The sequence below is a fragment of the Ursus maritimus genome, unplaced genomic scaffold, assembly GCF_017311325.1.
Source record: "Ursus maritimus isolate PB19 unplaced genomic scaffold, ASM1731132v1 scaffold_13, whole genome shotgun sequence".
Taxonomy (NCBI): Eukaryota; Metazoa; Chordata; class Mammalia; order Carnivora; family Ursidae; genus Ursus; species Ursus maritimus.
In genome coordinates, this window is record NW_024423675.1 from 67,892,136 (window position 1) to 67,916,395 (window position 24,260).

The 24,260-nt window shown below is 48.2% G+C and overlaps 1 protein-coding gene across 4 annotated transcripts in view; it reads right to left on the minus strand.

Moving 5' to 3' along the window:
• RPS6KA2 (ribosomal protein S6 kinase A2) overlaps nucleotides 1-24,260 on the minus strand; it is a 328,772-nt gene that overhangs the window by 147,204 nt on the left and 157,308 nt on the right. The window contains exon 1 of one of the 4 annotated variants that reach the window (XM_008688470.2): nucleotides 6,455-6,676. The exons of the other annotated variants lie outside the window; for them this stretch is intronic. Within the exon in view, the coding sequence (XP_008686692.1) occupies nucleotides 6,455-6,553 (99 nt within the window). The 5' untranslated portion in view covers nucleotides 6,554-6,676. Of the gene's footprint in view, nucleotides 1-6,454; nucleotides 6,677-24,260 lie in introns of those variants that run through there. 4 annotated transcript variants of the gene reach the window in all.

Below are 24,260 nucleotides of genomic sequence, written 5' to 3' on the forward strand. Positions count from 1 at the left end.
AGATACATATGCAAATTACCATAACAATAAGTACTGGCCAAGGAAGATTATTCTGACCCCTGCTAAAACAGCAGGAAGACTCCATTCACCCAAGCACTGCAATGGGGTCTTGTTAGTAGGGGAGAGAGTTGGAGCTGGACCCAGATACAGGAAGGAAGAGTGGGGATTTGTGGGCAAGGAGCAGAGCTGGAGGGTTGGTGAGGGCAAGGTGAGTCTTTCTAAACTGACCTCGTAGGATTCTCCCTGCAGGCAGGGGGTGACCAGACATCACCTGAGGAGTGGTGGGGATTACGAATTCGGGCAGATATCAGGGCGGGGGGGCAGGGGTAGTTCTCTCTAAATTGGCTCAGCGGGATTCTTACTAACACTGGGCACTGCAAGGACGACGCAGGAGCCCAAGGTCAGAGCCTCATTGCAAAGGGGACCCAGAGGAGCCTGACTACAGTTTGATGGAGAAGAGTCTCTGTCACAGCACATCTCGGGTGGTTTCAAACGCAGGCTCTTGCCCACTTCATGAGAAATCACAGGTTTGTGGTCACTGCGCACACATTCGCCATCCAGAGCGCGGAGTGCAGGTGCCTCGTGGCTAACTACCGCACCACTACGCCTCCTTGCTAGCTCGGAGCAGGAAAGGCTTCTGACACAGCTGCAAACCAGACATGATGAACCATATTTTATACTGAATATATTTGTGCCTCATCCATTTGCTTGATTAAATCAAACTGTAGCTTAACAGACTATTTGTTGATAATTCCTACTTGAGTTTAATTTAATAGCTTTTGCCAGTGAAAATATATCGGCAAACATATAATGCTGGAGGAAAAATACAACACAACACAACCCAGCGTCATCAGAAATACAAGCAGAGCATTCCAGAGGACGTCTCTACTTCCAGCCCGTCTGTACTTACTTGACAAGCACAGAACCTTCGGGCCCAAGAGGAAGGTTATTTCTGGCTAAAGTACTGGTTACCAACTCCATATAAAACAGACCTAGCCTCAGTTTCCCCATATTTCAGAGGAGCCCTTTCCACTGGAGCAGCCGAATGTACTAAATACCCCACCCCACACTGGTTAACATGTCCTGCCTCTCAAGCCCCAACGTCTCTCTCTCCACCTCCCTCCCTGCCCCAGAGAGTTCAGACTTCTTCCACCCACTGACTAACTGGCCACAACTAAGAACCGTCCACCCAGCATGCAAGCAGCAGGGTGAAACCCGGGGTGATAAGTCAGAGGATTTCCATTTCTTTCCTGTGCTTCTGAAAGCATGAAAAACATACTGGAACAGTCTCTGCCAGATTGGGGTGTGTGGTGGAAGATAGTTGGCACGGAGGCTTAGGGAAAGAAGGCAGAAAGGAGGTGAAAAAGACAAATGGGGGAAATCTCAATATTTTTGGTTGTCTTTTCACATATTTTTGAAAAAGCAACAATATTTTGGGGAGTTTTCTTCGATGTAAGGAGAGCAAGTATGTCATGAAATTGCTGAGATAAGGCCTATCCCAAGAAGTGACCAAAAAGAAATTAATTTTAGTGTGTTTAAAATAGAAGAAACATATATAAGCAAAACAGTAAGCAAATTAAATACTTATTAATATGGACTCTTTCTTGTGATCTTCTCTGATTTTTGTTGTTGTTCTTGTTGTCTGAAAGCCCAATAAAAATCAGACTTCCCACAGAATTTTTGGGTGCATTTACTGAAAGTACCTGAAAATTATATTAATTAGAAATGGTTTTCCGGGAAACCACCCAAGATCTAGAAGAAGAGCTTACCTATCAAGCACCAAGAATAAGCCTTAATGTTTAACTTTCCAGGAAGCTTTCCTTTTCTCCACGACCAGAGCCAACATCACTCCCAGGATTTGCTAAGAGCCCCTTAGCACTTACTTTACTAGGACATCCTGCTTCCCTTTAAAAGGGGTAAGCAATTAAAATATATTCAAACGCACACGCAGACAACACTTGGTGACCTGCGACTGTGGGAAATAGAAATTAATTAACAATCAATATAATCAGACTGTTTAAGTCACGGATGCTAGAAATTTCACATGCTAGGTTCCATTCCCGGGTCTGCCTCTCTCACTAGACGTTAAGCCCACTGAGGGCAGAGATCATACAAAGATCACATCCTATGTACCAACTGTTTAGCACGATGTACATGGTACAGGCTACAAATTCTTCGTGTAAACAGCTGAGCAGTACATAAATAAATGAAATTCTTCCACTCAACAGCTTACCACTGCCCATGTCCCAGCTAAAGGACTTGCATTTTGTCCTTCTCACTCACCCTCAAATGTCTTTGAGTAAAAATGTCAAAAATGACAGGTAATTAAAGAGAAACAACTCCCCAGCTCTGGTGACTACACATAAAATAGCCGTTCCTGGACTGAACTGTCTTTGAGCACTGATACCTTTAACAAACTGGTAGATAAATTGTACTGAGTAAATAAGATCCCTTTTCATTAATTTAAAAAGTATATCCCTGTCCAAGCCCTTCCTAGCCAAACCCTCTCAACCTTCCACAGCCCCATGCCAGGCTTGGAGCTTGAACGTCAGACCTCTGAGGTCTCTCCTGGGGAACTGAAGGCTGAGCCAGAGAGGGTGCTTTCCTGAAGCTCCCGACCTTGGGATGCTGATGCTGGGGCATTTCCTGACTCTAGAAGCCACCTTAGCTTCTGATGCTATGGCTCTGGGGCCTGAATTGGTAATGCATTCACGGACCGGTGCAGCTGACTCACAGGGTGATACGTAAGATAAGGAAGAGGAATACCGCCATCCAGCCAGACGACGGAAACTCCATCTTAGCCAATGGGTCTGATCCTAGTGAACGATGGTATGGAAGGAAGCCTGGGAGAAGTGATCTCTGGCCTTTTCTTCCCCTAAGTATGGAGGAAGGTCGTCTAAACTATTAATTACCAGGCTGAGGGTTTACTGGGATAGCACAAGCCATGGGTTTTGCAGGCCACGGGGCAATCCCAGGTTCACATGGCACCAGGAGACAATGAGCACTGTGAAAACCATCCCTCGCCCAGAAAATATTCATCAGTATCCGTGGCTAACGAGCAGTGCCACCACCCAGACTCCCCGTGAAGTATATAGGTACGATAGCTCACACTCGTCACTTTAACCCTACGAGGCAGGAGGTCCCAGCCCATCTCACAGTGGAGGGAAATGGGGCTCACGCGTTCAGGAGCAGTCTCCTGCTGTGAAAGATCACACGAGAACCCAATGCAGGCGGACAGGATACAAAGCCCAGATTTACCCGGAACTTTCTGACTTCAAACAAGGTTCTCTAGAATAATTCTAGGTTATGGAGCACCTTCCAAAATACCCCTCAGAGTAATTTCTTTTTAATAATTACAATAGCTTTCCTTCAAGCCTCATCTAATACACGGGAAACTCCAGCAACCCCACAAACCAGAAGGGCTAAAATTAATAATAGACGGCACATACTCTTACAGCAAGAACTTCCTTTAAAACAGTCTAGGCGCATAAGTGAGTCCTTTGGCTTCCCTGGCTCCGTTTCCTCATCTACAAAATGGACTGCTGAATCAGGAGCTGGTTATACCCTCCAGGGAGGCATGGAGGCTCTCAGGCAGTGAGGTCAACACCTTGAAATCAGGTGAAGGTCAGCCAGGGAAAGCTGATATCTTTCTAGGGCTCATACAAAGAAGTCTAGGAAAGATACCCAATTTCCTTTTAGAAACTCCAAAAATCACTCTTGCCAGAGTCAACGATTTGGCCATCTCAGTTGGTGCAACGCCGAGACACTATAAAAATATTTAAGCTGTCATTCATAAACTGTTTCCAAATCTGATTAAGTAATTTGGCTTCTCTGTTGGTTAGAGTTTACCAAATGTTGGATTCTAGATTAAAGTTAAATTTAAAAGCAAGTATGAAAATATTAAGACTGAGTCTCTCCCTGAAGGCCATTTTAATAAAGATAACAGTGTTTTCAACTTACAGTAACTACTGTCACTTTCCTATTTATGGCACTAGAGTCTGAATTCAAAAAACAAAAATTTTCAGTCTCCGTGTATATTTTACAAAATAAATTTCACAGAAACAATGAAAAAATGTTCATTTTTACAAAATGAGTAATCTTTTTCATCAGTCCAAACAGAAAATATACATCCATGCTAAGTGCTTTATATGTCCTATTACTCAACCTCGAACTATGGACAGCCCCCCCTTCCCCACTCCACAATTTTACATTTTTCTGATGAATGTTTCTTGGCCTACAATCTGCTGTGGATAAGCAAGTGGGTAAACAGGCTTCTCTGGAAAAAGATGGAAAGAGAGCTGGGCAGGAATATGGAACTTGCTGGACGGAAGCACAGGGTCGGCGGCTTATCAGATCCCCCACTAGGTGGAGGCATCATGAGGCCAGGACTTCTAGGACTTGTAGCTTCGGATCTACAATGCTGAGAAAAGGGCTGAACACATAGCAGGTTTTTAAAAAGCAACTGCAGGATGAATTAGTTGGTAAGTTTCCACCAAAATCCTCAATTTGGGGGGAAGTCCCCCTGTCAACAGAATGATAGGAAAACACGCCTACCTGAGTTTTCACAAGAGACAGGTGAATGCATTTGCAGAGAACTGAGACTTGCGTCCCAGCTGACCACCTTTCTCAGTACTTCTATCCGGCACCCAGCATCCAGCATCCAGGTTATACGGAGTGCTCATGGATTACGTGCTGATAGATCACATTCCTCTCTAGTCAGCTGACCTTCTGCCCATCTGATCGTGTATTTATGGTTTAGAAATTTTATTTTCACATTGAAGAAACCTCATTTCTATCTCCCTCTTGGTTTCTCATTATGTTATTTTTTTGAGGCACTTCCCAGACCTGGTTCTCCCTGCTGAACCCGAACACTGGAGGTGAGTACATCAAGTTGATGGAATTCCTGACCCTCTACCAGATACCCCAGCCCGGTATCTATTGCTGGTCTTCCTGCCCAGCACTGGGAGTTTGCCCACCCCTGTGCCTCCCCTTGGCAAGGACAATAAATGAAGGGAGACAAGGAGCTGTATAATAAACTTGGCGTTTTGATGAATAAAAAGTTATTGGGCATAAAGGTAAATACTGTTCTGACTTTCTGTTCTTATCAACTTTAGCTTTTTAAAAAATCCCTGAGATCCAGGAAAATGATTTATCTCACTGAATTCGTGTTTAATTTCTGTCAGTGTAGGTTTGAGGCAAGCCCTCCTCCATTATTTGATTAACAGTTGTGTTTGTTTGAAAAATACGTTCTACCCTCAGAAACCAGCCACAAAAGTCCTATCCAGTCCAACTCTGACTTAGTGATACCATAACAGAAACTTTTTATACAAGTAATTCCCTGTTGCATTCATGGCTATTCCTGAGCTTTGCTTAAATATCTGGTAATTGTAACAGCCCATGCCTGTATCGAATATCATGGCAGCCGGGACAAAGAAAACCAAGATGAAAAATGTGACATTGTTCCAATTGATTTGACTTCCTTAGAAACAAGTCAAAACCCAGGGAGGTGCCAGCCTTGTGGCAAAGGCCAGGGCAACGTCAAAGGGCAACACTAGCTGTGTGGCCAGCCCCTCCCCCAACATCACAATGTCTCTCTCTCTCTCTCTTTTTACTTAAACACGTTCCACCATTTGGTCATCTATAGATTCAACAATGTAATTTGGACACCGGGATGAAGAGAACAAGATCTGACTGCTGAAATAAACACATCAGAGAACTGTCCACAGCGATTTTGGAAACCCAAAGATGACAAGATGAGGGACAGAAAAAAAGATTATAATTTTCAGGGTCCTCTGGGTTTCAGGGCGAATCTCTATCAAACCCGGGGCTGCAGGGATATTGCGCCAGGCACTTCGCTACTGAGCACCGTTTGAGACTGGCCCGACCAGACTGAGCTGTTACCTTTTAACGTATGTATGTATATATATGGTCAATGCTACACTGATTTCAAATACACCAACATCTGCACCATACGGTAGCACTTGTGTGGCTGCGGGCCACAGAAATATAAACCCACCCCTCTACCCCCACGACCCTCAGCCGAGGGGAGAGCCGCGGAGGTTCTCTTCTTGGGACTTCGAAGATGCCACACCGAGCCGCGGTCCAGCCGCACGGACAGAAACGCCCTCCCTACCCCAGCACCTATGTGGGCACGGTGACCGCTCCGCATCCTGCGCAGACTCCGGAACAAAATTAGTTAGAAATTCCACAGGGGCAGAGTTTAATCCCCGAGGAGAACCCGAGGACCGGTCCAGTTATTGCTAAGTCCCAACAATAGCGTTCGGTTTTAGAAAAACCGGACCGGCTCTCAAATAACTTTAACTCCCTGACATGGGTCTGTGGGTATCGTGCATGTGACAATAGAAAGGGCTCGGGATGGCTCTGCGACCCGCAGCATCCTCCAGGGCGCGGCGGGGACCTGGGTACCTGCGCGCACAGAGGCGATGGCATTTACCTCGAGTCGACTTAGACTGGAGCTCTTGGAGCGCGACTTCTTGCGCAGGTACACGGAGAAGAACCTGCGTACGGTGAACTTCTTCATGCTCAGGTCCATCGCCCCGCGCTTAGCCGGGAGGAGCCGCAGGCCCGGAGGACGCGCATTCCCGGCGCATCCCAGGCGCGCGGGGTCAGGTCCGCGGGCGGGTACGCGCCGCGGGGGAGCCCGGCGCGGCGGCCATCGGCGCGGGGCGCGGGCTGCGGGCACAAAGGGCAGGCCGAGCCGGCCACCGCGGCCGGGGCTCCAGCGCTCCCTCCTCCCGCCCTCCTCCTCCTCCTCCCCCTCCTCCTCCTGCAGCCAGCGAGGACCAGCCCTAGCCTGCCCCGCCCCGCCCCGCCCTCAGCCACTACTGCCAATCAGCGCCCGCCGCCCCAGATGCTCCCTCCTCCTCCTCTTTTCCCCCTCCTCCTCCTCCTCCTCCTCTCGCGGCTGCCACTGCTGCCGCCGCTCGGCGAGGACCAGCCTCCGCCAGCTCCGCCCCGCCCTCAGCCACTACAGCCAATCAGTGGCGGCCGCCCCAGATGCTCCCTCCTCCTCCTCCTCCTCCTCGTCCTCCTCCTCCTCCTTCTCTTCGCCCTCCTCCTTCTTCGGCCGCTGCTGCAGCCGCTACGGCCGCCGCCGCCCAGCGAGGACCAGCCCCAGGCAGCCCCACCCACCCCTCCCACAGTCACTACCGCCAATCAGATGCTCCCTCCCCCCACTGCTGCGGCCGCTGCCGCCCCGGCGAGGACCAGCCCCGCCCCGCGCCCCGCCCGCCGCCACTGCCGCCAATCAGCAAGTCCAAACCCAGGCGCTCCCTCCTCCTCCTCCATCTCCTCCTCCCCCTCCCCCCCGCCAGAGGACCAACGCCGAGCAACCCCGCCCCTGCCCCGGCCCCCTGACACTACCACCAATCAGGGCCACCGTCCCAGCGCCCCAGGCGCTCCTTCTCCTCCCCCTTCTCCTGGTGCTCCCTCCCTCCGAGGACTCCCTGCGCGCTAACCCGCCCCCGGCCCACACCCCCACCCGGCGCCCGGGGCGGCGCAAGGCTGCCGAGCCCCACCGAGGACCGCTGCGCTGCGCCCGGCGGGCGGTGCTGGGGCCCCAGCGGCTCCGGCGCCGGACCTCCGTTCTGCTCCGCTGCCCTGCAGGCTCTTTTCTAGCTTGGGGGTGTCGTGATGGTTTCTTTCCTTAAAACAGCCACATACACACGTTGGCGTAATGCTCTTCTGTGCCGAACAAAACTTTTGTTAATTAGCGAACATTTCTGGAAAATGACACAAAATCCGAGGGGCTCCGTGAGCCTTCGCAGTGCGCGTTGCACCTCTCCTCGCCCCCGCGCCGCGGCCCCGTAGCCCGGGGCGTCCGGACCTGCGGTTCCATCCGTCACTCCCCCGGGATGAACGGATCCCCACGCGGTCTGAGGAAACCTCCCTTGGCAGTGCTTGGAGAACAAAGACACATCCGTTCTCCATGACCTCCGACTCCATATATAGAAAATTATCCAAACGGATGACTTACTAGGCCCAGCACAGTGTCCTGAGGCAGGGCTCTTGGAGGCCGGCTGCTGGCTGGAGGGCTGGAGGGGATCTGCCTTAAAGGGGAACATACTTTTTTCTTTTTTTTTTCTAGAAATGCTCACCAGAGGGCTATAGACAGTTCCAGATCTTTGAGCTCCGTGCAGCCTTTTCTGTTTTACTCTTGTGCAACATGCACGTGTTGAGTCAATGTTTAAGATAAGGTCAAACAATGTCAGCACACTACCACCACCCCCTGAAAAGTTCAGAAACATTCATGCATATGGTATTGCGTGACAGACACTGCTCTTTTGCCAGGTAGATTGTGAAAAATCCCAAGTGTCCTGTCATCCCCTTGGCTAAGTCGAAGGTTACATTACTACCTGTAAAGGGCTATCTTTGCTAAAGTGTGCCCCAAATACAAACTGGCAATTTCATGCTGCATCTGGGTCAGGACGTGAGGCCACGTAAGATCTCTGGGGTACGATGGATGCCACAGGCTGGGTGGTGAGTGATGATGGTCCTGCCACTCCCTTGCTTGGAGAGCTGGAGCACACCTGCAAGTTCTGTGCTCCCGCCGCGCATCTCTAAGATGCAAATATGCATGTCAAAACTGGGTCCTGCTTCCCACAAGGGTTCTGCTGGAGGGCGGCTCTCCCCACTCTGGGAAACAGCTTCTTAAGGCCTAGAGACTTCCCTTTCTCCTTGGCCAGCACTTCAGGCCTCCGGCTCTGAACAAATGCAGAGATAGGCCAGGACTCTGCCATGTAGCTCTGGCAGAGAGCAGCTGATGGGCCGTGGACATGGGGCTGGTGCAGCCCCTGGGATGAGGAAGGGGCCAGTTCTAACAAGCTTCACTGGGGGAGCGGGTGGCAGTACCGTATGCCAAATGTGCCAGCTTGGGGGCATCCAGCTGAGGACAAAAGCCTCGGGCAGGCCTAGATCAAGGCTCTGTTTTACCACAAGAGCATTTATAACCGAATTGGAAAGGAAATGTCTTATGGGGCATTCACGATCCCCCATGTTTAAGTGCAACCAAACTGTTCTATTGAACTTGGATGTCTCGAAAGAGAAAAAAAAAAAGCTTTCATATTTTCAACTGTAGAAATAATTTCATTACTAGAATATTTCTGCTTGCCTTTATCTTTAACCTGGTAAAGTACGTCTCATAATCTCTAAAGATCGTTTACCACCACTTCCTGTGCTAATACAATGCATACTTCCAGACCACCAACTCTGCAGTAGGTATCAGGGCCCACTTTCACCTGGGCCTAAATGACCCTCCCAAATACTGGGGGGGAACGGTAAGCTTAACAAAGTCTCGTGCCCTGATGGTGGGGAGGGGAGGGGAGGCTTGGAGAGAAGACCAAGCTCAGCAGCCCCCTAATGACCTTGAGTTTTTCTCTGCTTTGACCATGGGAAGCCTGTGTTCTGTGCCACTGCCAGTAAGCAAGTGCTGACCACGTGCACTGTCCTCGGCCCCACGAATGGTCACGGACACCTCCTGGGGCCTGGTGCTGTGCTCAGCCCTAGGGATACAGAGATGAGTGTGGACAGCTCCTGACCTGTCGAAGTTCGCCGTCCCATGAGGACAAGGTGAACGGGCAAACACAATGCAGTTTCCATGCAATGCGAAAGAAACGTGTAAGGAAATGCTACGTGGACAAAGACAAATGAGAAGTCGGTCCTAACTGGAGGAGGAGGCACTTGGGGTGAACCCTGGGGATAAGGAGCCATTTTTCCTGGGCAAACAGATGAGGTGGGCCCCAACTTGTACAAGAACAGGTCATTGAGAATTTAGAGCAAAGGGGGTTTCATGATTGATTAATGGAAATTAAAGTTCTACCAAGTCCCCAGGACACCTGAGGCATACGATTTCAGAATTTCAGAAACAATAACTAAGGTGTGGTCCACCCTGGAATTCCCCCTTCTTTAAGCACAGAACACGCCCTGGACAGGAAGGAGAGGGAGGCTTCTGGAAGGAAGGTAACTTTGGCAAAATCCGTACTGTCATACCCTTCCTCGCCCTCCACCCGAAGGACGGGGTCGGGGGATGCCACCGCCTTTGCTTCAAGCCCCACCACAAGAGCTTGATTTGCTGGGGGCGCAGCAGCTCAGGTCTGAGTTCCAGAGAGCAGGGATGGTCACTGCTGCGGGGAGGCTCAGGAGGGGCTCTTCACTGAATGGACCTGTATTCACAGAGCTTGCAGGAGGAAGGGTGCAAGGTTTCTTACAGATCAGGTGTGGCCATGTGATGAAGGGGCACGTCTGGGGGTCTCTGAGATGCTGTCTGGAGCAGAAGCATGCAGCACCAGGCCTGGGGCTGAGGGAGGAATTCCAGGAACTTCCGTCTCCAGCTGCAGTAACCCCAGAAGAAAAGACAGCTCTCCATGAGAGAAACGGTCAGAGGGAGGCCACCTGTGTGCAGACCAGTCCCAGTGAGTCTGTTCTCTCCCTGTATCTCTTCCCATCCCACGCTGAGCCTGGCAGTGACACAGCAGCCTCCCGGCCTGACACAACCTCAAGCTGGGCAAAGAGACCATGAGTCTGGTCAGTCCGTAGGGCTGGAAATACTAATTTCTTAATCAAATATTTAAAACTGAAAGCAAACATGATTGTCTGTTATTCAGGCGTGGGAAGAAAAAGCTATGCAAATTGACAGGGTCCCCAGTCATTCACTCTGATAAGTACTGAAAGGTGTGCTTTGATCCCATTACAAGCCGCGTTTGGTCAACAAACCTGTTACAAGCCAAGAATGCTGCCCAGGTTCCGTTTACAGCACCGAGGGCCTCAGGGGACAAAGTCACCCGCCCAGTGCGGGGTCTCACAGGACTGCACCCCCCATGCGAGATGGACGGAAATCACCCCCCTTGCAGACCAGGGCCCGTGATTGAGCACTAGCAGTAACAAGAGAGGACCGGGGGAGCGAGAGTGACCCCTGACCATCTGTGCACACAGCCCCTCCGTACACAGGCCTGTGGCCCTCACGCACCCCCTGTGTCATCTGAAAACAGCAGCAAAAGCTCCAGTGGTCTTGACTACTTCTTACCCAAGGTGCCCGGTGGAAACACGCAGCTATGCTCTCTTAGAGAAATCTACATTACACCCAGGCTTCAGAGAACTCCCCCAGATGGAGTTCCAGGGAGCGTGAGCTCACGGTCACCGCACACTCGACTCACAGGGTGCTGGGCGCCGGCAAGCCAGACGTGAACTCCGCCTACCAGGTTTATCAGATGTAGAACGTAAAATGATAGAGGAATGAACAAGATACTCCTGGAAATGTACCCGTGTGGTGCTGGGCGGGTGTGCGAGCATCAGAGAGCAGACCGGCCGAGCAGGGAGCCGGCTGTGTGCGGTGCTACCAGGGGCTGCTCCGTGGGACACATGGCGGATGTGAAATACCCGAATTCTATCCACTGTCCCGACTGTGACTTGACCTTTCCTGAAACTCTGAGCCGCTAGAACAGGGTTCTCAAGTGGGGCTGACCACACATGTCTCCAGGGGGACACTTGGCAATGCCTGGAGACATGTGTGGTTGTCACAGCTGGGGGTGGGTGGGAGGGATGCTATGGGGGCAGAAGCTGGGGTGCTGATGAGCACCCCCAGTGCACAGGACAGCCCTCCGTGTCCAAAATGCCCACGGCCGCGTCTGAGAACCAGTGTGCACTCAGCGGCCGGGGGCGGGGGGCGGGAGAGGGAACCTGTTTTCCTTCCTCACAAGGTTGTCACCTACAAATGGGGCCTTTCTGTGCAGTTAAAGCAAAATGTGGACGTGCTCTGCAAACTGTAAACTGCTCACCAAAGTTGTTGTTTGCTAAAATTCTAGAGTTTCACACAGAAAGTGACACGACTGGGAGAGGAGTAGACCCCCAATTCTAGCATTTTTATCTGAAAGCTCCCTGTTAAACTCTATTGTCCTCTGTGGGGGCAACCGTTTATCCCACGGCCCACACTGGGAGGCAAGAACTACATTCACTTCTGGTGCTTCTTTATTTTGGAAGTCTAACGATGCACAGACTTGTTGGTGAGACTTTCTCAGTATTTTTCACGTCTCCCCTTCTATCCAGCCCTGCTCTCAGGGACGTGGTTTGGGCCCCCATCAGTTCCCGCCAGAATACCGTAATTTCCGACTAGATGCCATCCCTTACAACCCACCTGCAGTCCTGCTACTTAAACGATCTTTCTTTTTTTTTTTTTTAAGATTTTATTTATTTATTTGACACAGAGAGAGAGACAGCCAGCGAGAGAGGGAACACAAGCAGGGGGAGTGGGAGAGGAAGAAGCAGGCTCCCAGCAGAGGAGCCTGATGTGGGACTCAATCCCAGAATGCCAGGATCATGCCCTGAGCTGAAGGCAGACGCTTAACGACTGCGCCACCCAGGCGCCCCTAAACGATCTTTCTAGAAGCACACCAGGTCAAGTTACCCCCATGCACCAGGTGCCCCGTCGTCCAGGAGAAGCACAAACTGCAGAGCGGAGCAGCTGTGCCGTTCTTGGTCACCGCTCCCTCTCCTCACCATCGCCCTCCTTCCTGCCCCAGAAAGGCTGGGCCACGCTGACACGCTGCGTGCAGATGGGCTTCCCGGGTCCACGACACTGTGGGTGCTGTGGTCACTGCCCGGGATGCCCTGGCTGTACCGCTCTCCCACTTCTCGGTGCAGGGCCGTGTCGCTCCTGAGAAGCCTACCAAGTTCCTCCACGCTGCGGGCTGTGGGAGGGTGTCTTCCCCGGGCTCCCCGTTTTACTCACAGTGCCAGATGATGATTTAGATTCTCTGGCTGCCTCTCCCACCAATGAGGAAACACTCCGGACAGCCACCGTCTGCAACCCTTCCTACGTTTGTTTAAAGGGGTTTTATGGTGACTGCTTGCAGAGATCTGCTGGTTATCAAGAGCTGGGCTCTTTTTCCAGTTTCATCTGTATAACACACTTACAAAATCCGCAGAATGGACACATGAGTCCCATCTTACGAGGCTCAAGGAGCTGAACCTACTGCCTAAACTTACACAAGATGAAAGGGTCCAAACAAGATCTGCCCATCTGCGAGTGCACAGCAACGGGTCCAGAATTTTACTAGGTGTGTATCAGAAGAAATCAAAGAAGGGAGTGGCAACCAAGAGGGTGACAGGGTAAGATCCTCATTTCCCTAGACAACTACACTTGGTCAAGAAATGCCATGAGGACAACATCCTGTGGACAGAGTGTCTCAGACAAAAGTCTGGGAGGTGGCCTCCACGGGCCTCCTCGTGGCTTCGGGGACAGATGCTGAGAGTGTCTTTGGTGCAGAATGGCTAGGTTTTCTTGTTAAAGGTCAGTTTACTCACAAGACAACACAGAGACACCAAAGGGAGGCTCGTTACATGAAACAGCATTGAGAGCCAAGGGACGCTAGTGTGTAGTTAAGAGAAGAACTCTGAAAACATTTCATGTAGAGGCGGAGATGTGCTTGGTCTTTTCTACTCATCAGTAGGGTAGGGGCAAAAGGACCATGTTTTATTGGGAGGTGACAGCATCTGCAGAACCTCTGGGTTTGACCCTACTGGTGTTCCCATGTTGTTTGTTATGGGTTGAATTGTGTCCCTTTCTAAAAAGATACGTTGACGTCCTGACCTGCAGCCCCTAGAATGTGACCTTATTTGAAAACGGTTGTTGTCAATGTCATTAGTTAAGATGAGGGCATACGGGAGTAGGGTGGGCTCTAATCCATCGTGACTGGTGTCCTCATAAGAAGGCCATGTGACAACAGAAGCAGAAATCAGAGCGGTGCGGCCACCAGCCCAGGTGCGTCACAGCTGCCACCGCACATAGAAGAGGTGAGGAGGAAGCTCCCTACGTGTGTCGGGGGGCATGGCCCTCGGCACCGCGATCTCAGACTTCTGGCTTCTGGAAGTATGAGACAACAAACACACACTGTTTCCAGCCAGCCGTCTGCTCTGCGGCCCAAGGAGACGCACACACACGCCTCTGGTTCCACGGCTGATACAGTGAGCCCCCGTGACGAAGACGGCCAGTGGCCATGTTCCTAGTGGACGGGGCACTTGGTCTGACGGTATGGGAGCAGACCTGATTGTGAGCAGAGACACGGGGGCTTTTCCTCGTCAGTCCGAGCCTACACATAAATTACGGTTGAACGTTAAGAGGAAGGGAGTCAGCAGGAAAGAGGAAACAGGTGAAAACTATAGCAGGAAGGGTTTCTGTAACTTAAAAAGGAAAATAAAGTCCTCAAAATAGAAATGTCTCTCAAGACCTGCAATGGGTACAAAGGAGAATGTACAGTCTCTGCCGGTTTTTCTTAGCAAAAAATATTCATCTTTTAAACAATATTTCATAGACATCTATAGCACTCCAAATACTGAATACCCGTATTCGAGATGGGAACTAGATGAACATATAAAAGGAATTCTCAGAGACACTAGCAGCAGCAGGGTTTAATCCCCGGGACACGGTGCCTGTGGTGCGTCCTCCTCAGCAGAGAACTGGAGGAGGAGGCTGGCGGGTGCCATTCTTGGTCATGTGACGGATGACATATGCAGAGGAGCCTTCCTGAGACAGATAAGAATGCTGGCCAGAACCAGAAGAAAACCCTCTTTAAACCATGGCCAATCCAATAGTAAGTAGGGGAACATAAATGTACGCAAAAACTAGGATAAGAAGATATCCCCTACGAAGAAGCGATGTTTGTCCTGGAGTCTGATGTCAATCCCTGTAATCCAGACCTGAATTTCAGCAGGGTCTGGAGAATGGGACCTGGAGAGAGCCTGGGGCAGTGCAGGGTGGGAGGTCAGGTCAGAGGCACTCTGCTGAAAATCGTGGTCCCCACAGAGCAGACTGTAGGGGGAGAGCAGGGAGAGCCTCACTCTGGGAGGAGACTTGCTTATTCAGGTGTGAGCTCTGGAAATGGCTAAGGACAGGGTTTCTCCTGTCAGCCTCCTGCAGCTCATGGTTAGGCCAGTTCCAGGCCAAAATTCACACTAGCAGCCTGAGAAACTCTAAGCCAAACGTTTACTTTTGAATGGTCTCAGACTGCAGCATCCCGAGGACCAGGCAGGAGCAAATATAAGTACTCTGGAGGAACTATTTTAAACATGCCTCAAAGCTTAAACAGAGAACATTCTAAGGAACATGACTTGCAGTCATAAATTGCTACATACACGAGGAAATAGCCACCATGAGCAAGAGTCAGAAGAATCAGACCTGCGAAGATGGAGAGGTTGAAATTTTTGTATAAATAGTATAAAATACGTTTAACATGTCTAAAACACAAAAAGAAAGATGGAAAGCATTACAAGGAAACTGGAGATTACAAAAGATCAAGCAGATTTGTTAATGTAAGTAGAACTTCAAAAATTAAACTACAATGATTTAAATTTAAAACTCAATAGATAGGGGAACCTGGGTGGCTCAGCAGGTTGGGCGTCTGCCATCGTCTTGGGTCATGGTCTCAGGGTCCTGGGATTGAGCCCCATGTTGGGCTACCTGCTCGGTGGGGAGCTGCTTCTCCCTCTGCCCTCACCCCACTCATTCTCTCTCTCACTCTCTCTGCCTCTCTCAAATAAATAAATAAAATCTTTAAAAAAAAAAAAAACTCAATAAAGAGCAGTTTAGACAAAGCCCAAGAAATAGTTAGTAAAGGAGAAGTTAGATCTGATGACAACTGACAGAGTGCAAACAGGAAAGTCAAAAAGACAAGAAATATGAAAGCCAGCATAAGAGAAGTGGAAGACAGGGGGAGAAAAATCCAGTGTGCCTGATTCTTACACTGAGAGAAAGACAAACAGACACTCACTATTCAAGGAGGTGAGCCAATGGCTGAGAATTTTTCAGAGTTGATAAAATACACCAGTCTTCATATTTATGAAGCCCCCCCCAAGTCCCAAAGAGGATTAAATAAAAAGAAATCCACACCTAAATACATATTAAAATTGCAGAATGCTTCTTCCAAGCAACCAGAAGAAAAGACAGGTTTTCCACAAATGAATGTTAATTAGAATGTCACAGACATCTCAATGGCACCACTGGAAGGCACCGAAGGGTAGGGTAATAAGCAAACACTGCTAGGGGGAAACAGTAATAACTTCAGAGTCTCTACCTTGCAAAATATCTTTCAAGAATAAGGGCAAGATAAAGACACTTCCAGATCAACAACCTGAGAAATTTGACTGACAATGACACTTATGGGTAAAGCTAAACACTTATGAATTGCATTAAAAAAAAAAAAAGTCAAAGTTTTGCACAATTTGTGGGCTTACATCAAGTTAGAAATGAAATCTTGATTTAAAAAGCATATACAGCAGGATGGTAATTAGAGTTAACATCTAATGACTTGCTGAGAGTTCAGCCACCATGGGCTCTGAGTGTCTCTGCATTCTCTATTCATTCTTGCTGAGTATGTGAAAACATAAGGCACTGCCCACTCCTAACCCGGCCATCTCTCAGGATTGTTTTGGCAGCAAGCATCCTTGAGGGATGAAGTAATGTTTCTCTCCAAGACAAAGAGCAGGCTTGCTACCACTTGTTATAAAATACCAGGTCCCCCAAGCTCAGTGTTTCTCACTAGGGATGCAGTTTTACTGTGAGCATGGTAACCAACTGCCCCCCCATGCCGATGCCCACTTGGAACTTGGGGGCAAAGGAAACGGATGCCAAAATGGTATTCATGCCGCTTTCTATTCTTTGCATAATAAAGTCCCTTCTTTCTGATCCCTGAAGCTTATGCGTTCTTCCACAAAACAGTACCAGGCTAATTGGTTTGTAAGTAAGGCAAAATAAAACTAAACCATACACAAACTAAAAAGGTAGAAATAAATAAAAAAAATATATAAAAAATTACAATCAATGTTAATGGGCTAAACTCTCCAGTTAAAATACAAGGAGCGTTAAAGTGGTTTAAAATAAATTTAGTTGGTGTGCCTGGGTAGCTCAGTGGGCTGGCATCCAACCCTTGTTTTGGCTCAGGTTATGATCTCAAGGTCGTGACATAGAGCCCCACGACAGGTTCTGTGCTTGGTGGGGAGACTGCTTGAGATTCTCTCCATCTCTCTCTGCCCCCTCCCCATTTGCACACTCTCTCTATAAATAAATAAATAAATAAATAAATAAATAAATAAATAAATAAATGTTTAAAAAATAAAACAAGTTTAGTTATAGAGACATGTCTGAAACAAGAGACACAAAGTTTCAAATGAAAGAATGACAAAAGATATATCATACAAATTCTACTTAAAAGAGTGCTGATAAAGTAACATTAATGCATACAAATTACACAACGAGCATTTGAAGATACAATACCACTATATATTGAAGAAAGTTTCAATTCACTGGGAAGGTTCAATAATTCTAAACTTGGATGCACCAAATAATACACTTTCAAAATATACTAATCAAAAATTGATAGAAACAAGAGGAGAAATTGACAAATCCATTATCATGAGGGGAACTTTTTAAAATATCTCTCAATAAATGATAAATCAAGCAGAAAAACAAAATTAAGTATTTAAATAATACATTTGGAAAAGCTGACAGAAGGAACATATATAGTACTCGATATCCAACCATGTTATGCATTCTCTCCAAGTACACATGGAATGTGTACAAAAATTGGCCATATTGTAATCTGGGCCACAAAGCACACAGATGAGTAAATTATCTAAAAAATAGTCACACAGTTGTTACCATATAGATTGATTTTTCTTACTACGCCATACAGATCACTTTTACTTTATCACTTAAACAATCCTATATGATTGGAAATTTTAAAAAATAAAATCTTAATAGCTTAAATAATTTGTATAATATTGCATAATATTGTATTGTAACGTATATGTATTATTATACAAATTATAGTGAAGATAGGAGGTTATTTAGATTTGATAGATTTAAAGAAATACTGCTTTTCAATCTCCGTGGGATGGTATTAAGTTAAAATTTAGAGTAATGTCTATAACATCAAATGGCTCTATTAGAAAGAAGTCTAAAAATTAATATAAAACTTAAAGAATTAGGGGGGAAATCCCCAGGAGAATAAACCCAAAGAAAGTAGACATAAGAAAATAATAAAATTAAGAATCAAAATTAATGAGAGAAAAAACCCAAGATACAATAAAGAAGACACATAAATTCAAAAGTGTATTTTGAAAAACTGAATAAGTGATACATTTTGGTAAGAATTATCAATTAAAAAGGAGACGGCACAAATAAATACTTAGGAATGGAAAGGGACGTTGGTACAGGGACAGCAGAGATGAAGGGGATCATCAGAGTCGATCATAAACAACTTCAGGGCCATAGATTTGAAGACATGGGTGAGATGGACAAATCCTAGGAAAACATAACTTGAGAAAAGTGACTCAAGGAAAAAGAAATATCTTACAGGTTTCAGAATTAGTTAACAAATTGAGCCAGCAGGTAATAATCTTTCCACGAAGAAAAAATACCAGTCCCGGGAAGTTTTATAGGTGAGTTCCACCACCTCTTCACCCATCCATCTATCTCTAAACATAATTACAACCTTGGGAACTCTTTTCCAGAAACCACAGAATGAGAGAACCCTCTAGTGCATTAAACGGGCCAGCGAAACTCTGACGTCAAAGCAGGTGGGAACAGCTCACGGGGGCTCACACTCGCGAGAAAATACATATTCTAAAGCAAAACGTCAGCCACTTGAAGTTAACAACATATAAGAAGGGCAATTTCTCATGAGAAAGAATAAAATTTGGAGGGAGAAACTATTACTCATAGATTATGTTTGGTTATACGAAAAAATCTACAAAAATCTTGGACAAATTATTCAAATTAAGGGAATTCAGTAAAGTCGCTGCCAATACAATCAATGAGGAAAACTTACTGTATTTTTATGCATCAGCAGAATTTAGAAAATGCAGTTTTAGAACAATACTATTTAAAATACAACTACAATAATTTTATTTATTTATTTATTCATTTATTTTAAAGATTTTATTTATTTATTCGACAGAGATAGAGACAGCCAGCGAGAGAGGGAACACAAGCAGGGGGAGTGGGAGAGGAAGAAGCAGGCTCATAGCGGAGGAGCCTGATGTGGGGCTCGATCCCATAACGCCGGGATCACGCCCTGAGCCGAAGGCAGACGCTTAACCGCTGTGCCACCCAGGCGCCCCCAACTACAATAATTTTAAATCATCAGCAAATATTTAATTATAAAACTATTGAATAATATAAAGGACACTTTTAGAAAATGGAGAGACAACCAATGCTTAAGGGAAAAAAATACAAAGATAAAAGTACCCTCAAAATTCTCAGAAAGTAAATTTTCTCCAAGTTGAGTAATAATTTAATTTGATTCCAAAGAGAATCCTGGGATTATTTGGTATAACTTGACAAACTAACTCTACTAGTTTCATGGGAGAACAAAAGGTCAAGAATAAGCAACACAGCTTTGAAGAATAACAAGTCGAGAGGGGCTCTCCCGACCGGAGGTCAAGGTTGAGCACAAGGCCTTCAGCTGGTGATTAATCACTTACCCGAAGGCCTGGCAGTGAGGCTGCGGGGCAGCAGGAAACGGAACAGAACACGTGGTCCCGTGTACGGGAGCTGATGCTGGCAGAGGCTTCATGAAACACTCCTCACGTTTTGACATCAGTCTCAGACCTATTTCCAGATCCACGTTTAGGCCACCCTCCTTGCCTACAAACCCAAGCAGGGCTGCTGGTGTCCAGCCAGCTGGACAGAACGGACCTCCTCCTTCAGCTCCTCACTGCCTCAGGCCATGATACACCTGCTCACCCCGCCTGGAGCAGCCCCCAGTCTCCTTCACCGACATTAGAATTCTCCTCCAATACCAGCTCTCCAGGGATGCTTTCCACGAACCCCAAGATCCGTCAGGCCCCCAGGCAGACGCTCTGAAGGTAAGAGTAATCACTTAGAGGGGAACACTGGGGTCTCTGTGTGGCCATTTGATCAGTGCTTTTATTCTACTGGACTAGAGACTCTGTGAGGGCAGAGCTGTGTCTGTCTTGCGAACCACTCCACACAGTGCCCGCTGCGGCGGCTGGTACGTCCAAGACGAGCACTTGCTGAGTGGATGGATGAGTGGCAGCAGACAGCACGGCTGCCTTCCCACACAACGTGCTTTGTGGTGCAGGACAGAGTGTAGATGAAGACTGACTTATAAAGACCTGTCCCCTCGTCCCCGTCCCTCCCTCGTCCTGTCTCTCAGCCAGACTGGACATCACCTTGGCTCACTGAGGGAGGGGCCAAGTCAGTAACCGGAAATCGTATTTTTAGGAATGGAAGGACATACGGCATACGCTATTTAAAACAAGAATTCTTTACAGGGAACAGATGTTAGATTCACAATGCTACATCCTGAAGTCCAGGGCCGGACGGCCACAGTGCCTCATTCTCTGAGCCCGCTCCGCAGCCCACGACATCACGGCTGCCGTGGTTCTCGTGCTCGTGCTTCCTTCCCGGGAAGCTTGGCTGGAGCGTCCGGCGGACTCGCAGGAAGCCTGAGACTCCAGCCCCCCCCCCCCACCATGTGTCGGGGAAGCGCGGCTTCAGCGAGATCCCTGTCCTCTCAGGGATCATCAGGCTTAGCTTGTGAACATGAAAGTACATTGCAAACACATTTGCCTTTGGAAATACTTTAAGTCACGGACTAAAAATACAAAAAACCAAGAACAAGTTACGGTCTGGGAATCTGTCACATTTGTGTAGTATTGATATGACAGGTGTTGTGGTTCCTGTCCCCCCAAAAATATATACTGAAGTCCAGACACCCAAACCTGAATATGACCTGATTTTGAAATACTCTTTGCAAATGCAATCAGATTAAGATGAGGTTGGGGCGCCTGGGTGGCGCAGTAGTTGAGCATCTGCCTTCTGCCTTCGGCTCAGGGCGTGATCCCAGTGCTCTGGGATTGAGCCCCACATCAGGCTCCTCCGCTAGGAGCCTGCTTCTTCCTCTCCCACTCCCCCTGCTGGTGTTCCCTCTCTTGCTGGCTGTCTCTCTCTCTCTCTGTCAAATAAATAAATAAATAAAATCTTTAAAAAATATATTAAAAAGATTAAGATGAGGTTGTAACTAGATTCGGGTGGGCCCTAAACCCAACATGTCTGCCATCTTTGTAAGAAGCGGTGCGCCCCAAGAAGCCAGAGGCAGACCGGCGCGAGGCATCCCCGTCCACACAGCAGGGACACCAAGGATCGCCCGCAGCACCAGAAGCTGGAGAGGCCTGGGACAGGCTCTGCCCTCATGATACCCTGCCCTGCAGATGCCTTGATGTCGGAGTTGGGGCAGGAGCAGGGTGTGGTGAGAGCCAGGGGTGGGGGCGGGGCTCACAGGGTAACTTCTTTGGGGTGAGCACTGGTGCGAGAAGTCCTTGTCCATGTCCCAGGAGATCCTGCCTACGGGGAGGCCCAGTGTGGTGCCAGTGAACCCAGGATGCACACTGGGGGCGGGGTAGGGGCTCTTCCTCCGTGCAACACAACGTCCAGAATAAAATCAGACCCCACCGCTGACTGGGTTTTCCTCCTACCTGGCGGGGGTGTCGAGATTGATGCCTGAGCACCATGGTGCCGAATTGGAGTCTGTTTCAGTAAGGAAACGTGGCGAGAGGTGTGGGTGGAGCCACGTGCCTCTGGATGACCCCAGGACAGGCTCCAGGGTGAGGTGAGGGCTCCGAGGGTGCTGAGCACAGATGGGTCTATGTTTTTACACATAGCAGATGGTGGCTCCGATGTGTACGACACACAGCAGATCATTCCACACGGCCATTTGGAAATGTTTTCAGAAGTCAAGGATGATTAAGCCCCTCTTTGTCTACAGATTCATTGATTGTCCATACTTTTTACGATAAAGATCAAGTCCCTTGGATGACCTCCCCCCCGCCCCAGGGTCTCCAATGCCTCTTCAACATCTTTCTGGTCTACCCACAAACAGAAGCCCTTCACTACAGCTGTCCTGCCTTATTCTATCCATACACAGTGGTTTGGTTTTGTTTTTTTAAAAAAACAGCTCCTTGATTTAGCCAATTTCCTTTAAAGTTTCATTTAAGGGCCATCTTCTCTGGGAAATTTTTTTTATAGCATAAGGTACATGCCTCATCACACACTCCACGACTACCCTAATTGTCCGCTTGCATTCATGTGACTGGACAGAGAGCCAGTTGAGAGTAGAAGCTGTCTCATTCAACAAGGAGGCAACTGGTGTGGGAGAGATGCTTAAATAATGTGTCTTGATAGAACGAACGAGTGAATTCACGTATTCATGAACCAAGGTGAGCAGGGACTCACCATCTGAGTATCTTCATCGATCACCTTTCGCAGTTAACTTGTAAGTATTACAAGTTCCAACAGTCCTGAATAGCTCAAATTTTGTAATTCCAATTGCCTGCTGGGTGGCCTTTATGAACGTCACTGCAGGCTGGATTTCCTCCAGCACCTGCATCCCATCCAGAGGTCCTCACCTTGGTAATGGCCCCATACTGTGTTTCCTGGTCACTTAGCTCTCAGACCCGGATGTGGGTGCCTGCGCTAGAAACATCATTCCCCTTCCCTCTTTACCACCTCTTGGGCATTCCACTGACTGTCAGGTCCTGTAGAATTCACCTGTGCCACACCTCCCAGATCCCCTTTCCCTGAACTACTTCTCCCGCTAGGTCTCAGCTCTCCTGGTGAGCTCCTTCCTTCAACCTGACTCGCACCCAGTCAACACACCACAGTAGACCGGCGCCCCCACCTGTGCTACCCAGTGCTAACCTGGCTATATTCCACCTGCCATTTGCAGTGTTGTTTGTGGCACGCATGTGCACACACACACACGATTACTCAGCCATGAAAAAGAATGAGATCGAGCCATTCGCAACAACATGGATGGACCTAGAGGGTATTACACTAAGTGAAATAAGACAGAGAAAGAGAAATACCTTATGATTTCACTTAAGGTGGGATCTAAAAAACAAAACAAACGGAAAAATAAAAAGACACATAAATACAGAGAACAAACTGATGTTTGCCAGAGGGGTGGAGGGATGGGCAAAATGGGTGGGGGGAGTGGGAGACACAGGCTTCGGTTATAGCATGAGTAGGTCATGGGGATGAAAGGCACAGCCTGGGGAATGCAGTCACTGATACTGTAACAGGGTTGTGTGGTTGTGTGGTGACAGATGATAGCTACGCTTGCGGTGAGCACAGACTTGTTGAATCAATATGTTGTGCACCTGTAACTAATGTAACGTCATGTGTCAACTATACTTCAGTAAAACAACACCCACCATTAGTCCCCGGCTGCCCTCGGGCTTCAGCTCCCACCACCCCTGGCCTCTGCTCCAGTCTCCAAGCCAGCTGGACCGGCACATCTATATGCCACGAGGAAGATTCCCTCAACATCATGTCACTTGTTTCGCTGGGAATTACAAACATGCACAACTTACTCACACCCCGCGCTGCTGACAGAGTCCCTTTCTCCCCTGAGGGAATGAGATGAGGCTTCCCCAGGATTCTATTTTGGGGTCTCTGCAGGAAATCTTTTATCACCACGTTCTTACTCATAGCCACTAAAACGATACAGCATCCAACTTGCATCAGGAACAAGGGGGTGGATAAGAGGGGTATTCCCAGCTCCCTGGCAGCATGGAAGGGGCCCAGAAAGGATGGCTTCTTTTTAGGCCTGGGTCCTACATTCACCATAGCTGGCCTCACACAAAGGCCAGGGGCATCATAAGCCTATGGCGTTGTGTGCAAAGGTAAACTGAGTTAGGCAGGTGCACACAGGTCGCATTCTATGGGTTCAAGAAAGCTCAGTGTTTGGCTTCAAGCTTACCCAATCCCCCCATCCTCCTACCCTGATCTTCCAACCAAAGTTCTGAGTGATTTGGACTTTCAGAGCAATTTGCAGAAAGGTGTCTCCCAGGACCATAGACAACACTGCAGGACACATCTGTGTCTGGGCAGCATAGTGAGATTTGAGATGGGTGCATAGAGCTCGTGAGACTTGGGTTGGCTCAGGTCTGATACCTGGACAGGCCATTTTGATTTGTTTTGTTTTTAGCATCTAAAATCCTGGCCCATGGACAGCTCCATGCAGAAGTCCCCTGCCTGCGGGGGCATGCACCTGATGCAACCACGTTTCATACCCTCCCTCATCCAGCTCATTTTATAGCCACAGACACCATCTACCCGAAAATGTCAGCACAGGACACGTCACCAGCTAAGTGAGGACCACAATTCAGATCAGAACTGAGATCTCTTGGTTGAACATTGGTACTTTCTCTACTTTATCTCATGGTCA